Source organism: Prorops nasuta, unplaced genomic scaffold (assembly GCF_024137725.1).
Source record: "Prorops nasuta isolate Cenicafe-Biocafe unplaced genomic scaffold, Cenicafe_Pnas_1.2 PNAS00002, whole genome shotgun sequence".
In the NCBI taxonomy this organism is placed as follows: Eukaryota; Metazoa; Arthropoda; class Insecta; order Hymenoptera; family Bethylidae; genus Prorops; species Prorops nasuta.
The window spans coordinates 11,338,464-11,344,463 of NW_027116799.1; the positions used below are offsets into that span (position 1 = coordinate 11,338,464).

The 6,000-nt window shown below is 36.9% G+C and overlaps 1 protein-coding gene across 1 annotated transcript; it reads right to left on the reverse strand.

Moving 5' to 3' along the window:
- Positions 1–667: 667 nt before the first annotated feature.
- Positions 668–5,739, reverse strand: LOC136781098 (uncharacterized). The gene is made up of 4 exons (XM_066739817.1): positions 5,492–5,739; positions 1,982–2,146; positions 1,365–1,901; positions 668–1,271 (listed from the first exon to the last, which is right to left on the reverse strand). Exons 1-4 carry the CDS (start codon positions 5,737–5,739, stop codon positions 668–670), a joined length of 1,554 nt encoding a protein of 517 aa, XP_066595914.1.
- Between the last annotated feature and the right edge of the window lie 261 nt (positions 5,740–6,000).

Here is a 6,000-nt window from a genome sequence, read left to right on the forward strand (position 1 = left end):
TGAAACTGTTGCACTAAATGAGTACATGAAATTATATTCTGTTGATGTAATACAAATCGGCGTACTTGTGTTGAAGCATCAACCATGGCTGTGTGCAAGTGTAGATGGTATTGTAGTTGAAGACGGTTGTATTACTAATCTAGTTGAAATTAAATGTCCTAGCACATGCGAAAAGAAATGCATTGTTGACTTTAAAAAAAGAAAATGTAATGTAGATTATTTGTACTTTCATCAAGATTCTGAAATGGAAGATCACATTGAATTAAAAAAATCTCATCGATATTATACCCAATGTCAAGTTCAATTATATGTTACTGGTTTAACTGTTTGCGATCTGTACATATATCCTCCGGAAGGAAGTTGCTGTATTCAGGTGCATAAAGATGAAGATTTTTTAAAAGTTGTAATACCCTTTTGTGAAATGTTTTATTTCAAACATTATCTACCAGTTTTATATGAGAAGAGAAGTACAAATACATAAAATATTGTATGTGATAGTAATAATAATGATACACAAACAATATAAATTAGTAAAAAAACGTACTTTTATTGATGCTTAATTCAAAATATAATGAAAATTAAAAAAACGAAAAAATAAATACATTAAAACACAATAATTATTTTTTCTTTTACTAAATATATGTAGTACATGCAGTTATAATTAAATTCATTTATTTTCAGCAATAATTGGAGGTTGTAAATTAACTAGAACACAGCATACTCTAATAATGTCATCAATATGATGGAAAAGATGAGCCGGCACTTTATTTAATATATTAAATAATTTTATCCTTTGCATTATCCTTTCAATGTGTATTCGTACACGAGCAATATTATAAGTCTCTTCTGTTTCATTTTTTGTAAATTCCGTATTATATAAAAATGAAGGTACGATTACTAAAATTTTTTTTCCGCTTTCTTCTATTTTGGTTCTAATCTGAGGAAAACCTTTATCGGCTAAAATTTTATCATCCGTGTCTAAAAAATCTATCAATCCACATTCAATTGTGATTTGAGGGTCACTTTTTCTACCACCCGCACATTTTGAAACAAACGTTATCAATCCGTTCGGTGTGCATCCAATTAGTACTTTTGCTGTAAATCCTTTTTTATAATGGGAATATGTATATACCCGATTGGCAACAGTTGATGGAACTTGTATTGGAAATTCAGTGCAATCAATAATCAGTCTTACATCTGAATATGTTGGTTTAAAACACTCAGGAATCATGCCTAGAACTACATCTCTATTGTACCATTTAATGGAATTTCTGAGAGCAGAAGATAATTATTCTAAAGTGTTGATAAAAATTCTTGATATTGTTGATCTGTGAACTTGAAACAAGACACTTAATGCAGAATACGTTAAGCCAGTCTTTAATTTAATAAAAAAAATTAATAGACGGTTGTTTCTTGAAATTTTGCAATTGCTTATTTCTGGTATAAGCTTGTCTGCAAATAATTTAAATGTATTCAGTGTTATACCAGCCAGATCAATTAATTCTTCATCCTTCTGTATTGACTCAAAACCTAAGAAAGACTTCTTCTTACATTCATTATAAGTATTACAGTCAAAACTTGCATCTTTATATGTTTTTATAGGTGTACCACACTTTTTATCACTAACTGTCTTTCTATTTTGAATAATCACATGTTGGTTATTACTAATTTCAGTTTGTGTCTCTGCTTCGCATGTGTTGTTAATTATAAATCTATTACAAATGAAAGTTCTTGAAAATTCATTTGTTGTTTGTAAGAAATCTGATTGACATCCTTTTGCAATTAAATTTGATTCAATATGGCATTCACTGTTTTCTTCCATAATTACTAAATCATTTGGTGGTTCATATGAAATTTGATCAATCATCTTTTTATTCCTTCGCTTCATGAATCTTTCATGCCTAAAAAATAATTTCTCAAATTGACAAACAACAATTTAGAACTTTTTGAGAACTTAAGATTAATTAATAAATCAATATACCGTTTGATGATACTAGTATCATCAAACATTTTCCTTTTAAATTGGCCATCAAATATTGTTGGTGCATAGTTTGGACTCAATTGATTATCTGATTTAGCATTTCCTAGAAAATGTACACTGCAAATTTCATCTTTTATTTTTGGCTCCCACATAGATTCAATAGGACTATAAATAATGTTGATTATGACATCGTACAACCAAAAAGACTTATAAATTGAAAATTTACGAATATTTACTTTTGCTTCCTCACTGCATTAATCCATAAATTTCTTTGCTCCTGTTTGTACCATGCACGAGGAAATTTGTAGAATTTTACATTTTTATTTTTTTTTTCATTATTTATGCAATTAAACACATAACAGTTCCTTGAGCGCATTTCAAACACTATTAATTTTATAATTTGCGTGACATTTATTTAAATACAATAAACTGCTTTCAGCTGTTGGGGGTACTGTAATGAACAATTTTACCACCTTGAGCGCTGATGTCGTTTCATGTATCCCCACTTTTTGTATGCACCTGACGAATAGTCAACTAATACGAATCTCCTATATGCCGCCGTTAGAAAAGTGCCCTGTATGGTGACGTCCAAATATGGTTCGTGTCCGGTTTTGTGGGTGGGTGTGTCCCCCCTCCACTGGCCCTTTATTTTAAAATAAGGCCCCGCCCACCACCCACCGCCACCCCTTTTTTAAACCCCGTGTTTTTTCCCGCCCAAGGGGTAGTATGAGGGGTTAAGAGGGTGCGTCTGGATGCGCGCCGCCGACAAGGCCCCGTCGGCAAGGCAGTGAGTATCTTTATCAGAATGAAAAAAGTATTAATATTTTAAACTTGTGTCGAGAGGGAGAGAGAGAGAGACGAAAAGGTATTCGTTACCATAAGCGCGCATTAATAGCTCCTGCCTGTCTCATCCAAATTTTTTTCGTAACCTTAAAAAACTTCTCCAATGATAGAGGAGGAGGAGGAGGAGGAAATTGAGGGTACCTCAATTATTCTTCAATTGGTTAAAAGAAACCTAATTTCAATACTTCAATTGTTCTCTATATGTATATAAAACAATTAATGTGTAAATTAATTCTCTACTATACATGTTAAAATATTTTTTTCATTAATATTTTGTAACAGTATGGTATATAAAAGAGAGTGAATCATATTTAAGAATATTACTGTGATTCAAGTGTCTATCGTCAACGGTAACGAAATTTGTTGATTGTTTGAGAATACTTCATTTCTCTCTCTCTCTCTCTCTCTTTCTTTATAGAATATTTTTTTTTGTATTATCAATAACATATACATGTACACAATGGTTGATTGCTTAAAAATCTTGATTTCCTACGAGAGAGAGATTCGTGAAAAATATTACTGTTTAATGGAAAATACATCATCATCATCATCGATTGAAGGTTACATAAATTTTATTAAAAAGTGTAATAAAGCGATAAAAAGTATAAAATAATATTTGAATATGAAAATTGGTGTGGGAAGAAAAATAAGTGCAGAGGCAAAACTTAATAGAATAATTGGTTTAATGAAAATTATTGAAAGAAAAAAAAAGAGTTGTTTAATGACAAAAAATGAGAAAATTGGTGGTGGTGGTGGTGGTGGTGGTGGTGGTAGTGGTAGCGCTGAAAAGAAAATAAATAAATCGAATGAAAAAAGATATATATGGCAAGAAGTACACTCAATTTTCAAAAATAGACTTCAAACTGGTGTTGTAATGAATGTGTCACATATTGAACCAATTAACTTTATGTTGGATGCAAAAGATAGTGTTCTCCAGTTTATACAAAAAGCAATTTTTAAATTTAAATTTATCAAGGTGATGTTGATTTTTAGTGGATTATTTGTGTCAAAAAATAATGAGGAAGTAAAATATTTTAATACAAATTATAAGATATTATGCAAATCTGAAAATATCATAAATTGGTATGAAATCGAAATGTCTAACACAAAAACTCAATTAGAAGAATTTCAGGAAAGAGATTCTGGTTAGGCTCTTTCGAAAATAATAAATATTGTTATTCAAATTATTAAATATAATCCAATGACAGCATCATCGTTGTAAAGTTATTCCCGTCAGTGTGAGGGGCCACTCACCCTACGGGTTTTCTCATTACCTTCGCCCATCCTTACTTATCGGTATCAGGGCGCCAGTTGGTCAGTTGGGTGGCCAACAACCCTACGTTATCATTTGAGTCTTTCGACTCCATTCTCTATGCATCTTATAGGGCCCTGCGGCCATGCATTTGGACGGTAGCGGTAGCCAGGGTCGCTCAGTATACTAGGTCATGGAGAGAGGGGAGGGTTCCTTGCGGAAGTCCGAGCCTCGCAGGCCTATCTGCTGGGGGGCATACATCTATCCCTCACCACCCACACACAGGTGGTGGTGAGGAGTGCGGGAAAATGCGGTATCATTGCCAAGCATAGAGTTTACCAAGAGCGGACCACCACGGAGGCAATGTTCGCAGCCCGTCCAGTCATAGCGCAAGCCTATGGGATTACGGAGGGCACCGGGACACATTCCAACGGGCTAACTACCCCCTTGCACAACCCACTATTCATTGGCCGGTATCCAGTCGTGACGTACGTGCAGGCTGGCCTATAGCACACGCTTCATGTACGCGAACGGACGCAAGGCTGTCTTCGAGTGCCGCGTCACGCGCTCACTAGCACGCACGGACACATCAGCACAGTCCCACGGTCGCATTCCGACTGCCTGCTATGGCAGTCTGCGCACGACATTCACGCAGCCTGCTTGAAGCGCGTAACTAGCGTTCAAGCCAGACTCGATGTTCTATCTCCCCTCCTCGTGGGGACTTATAGACACGGTCATTCTTTTAGGACTCCCCGAGGCCGCTTCTCCTTATCTCAGGTTGTCTGGGCTGTTTGGCATGGCCGTGCCTTACTTCTCAGCACAACCTGGACATCGTTTCCTGGAGCGCCGGTCTTTTCATCCGGGCCTCTGCCTGTCAACGGGGTCTATCCTTGACGTTAGCTATAAACCACTCGTGAGCCTATCTCACGAGTCGGTAACGTAGGGATTAATAATATCCACTGTTCGGTAGCTTTTATACTTTTTATTCGGTATCTCGTATACGTAACGGAGAACTTCATTACATAACCCCCACCGTAACGGAGGTTTCGACCCGAAACCGAAAGCGCCGAACACGAGTTCGTTTTTCGCTGCCACGCCCAAGCGTGTAGGGATGCACTTCAGTTTGGGTTTACTGTTGCGGTAGCTCAAGCTTGTATGGTTTTATGTCTGCCGTAGACATTTTGCCAGTGACGTTTCCTGCCAAATCAGACAATTCTACAACTGTCTCCGATAACTTTTTCGCAAACATAAACGGTCCACCGAATGGTTTGTTCAGTGCAGCCGATATGTGTTTTGCGGCATTCGAGAGCTGCGTGTTGCGAACTAAGAATAACTCGCCAACCTCATAACGCTTTTCACAACGACGTAGATTATACGGTCTTGCCTATCGTTCGTGCGCTTCTTCGAGAGCATACTTGAAAACTGTTCTGAGTGTTTCCAAGCGTTTCATGCGTTCCAACCACTTTTCTGTCGGTTGCTGCAAGATTTTGGTATCGCCTTCTAATTCACGTCGCGTCGACCTTGCCGATTCTGGTTCTCTACCCAGATTAGCGAATGCAGGGGTAGCTTGCAGTGAACCATGGTGGGCAGTATTAAATGCAAATCTAAATGCATCCAAATGCTGATCCCAGTCTCGATGATCAGAATCGAGAAAGGCCCTCATCATCATCTTCAGGCTTCTATTCACCCTTTCGGTGGGGTTTGCCTGGGGATGATATGAAGGTGTCGTGGTTTGCTTCATACCCGTTAATTGTAATAAAACAGTTATGTCTTTATTTACAAATTCGGTACCGTTGTTGGTAACTAAAACTTTTGGTGTACCCCATCTATCAATCACCAGGTTTTCAATAGCTTCTGCAATCCTTTTGCCATTAGCGCGTCGAAGTGGAGCTACTTCGATCCATTTTGTGTATAGGGCTTGGAT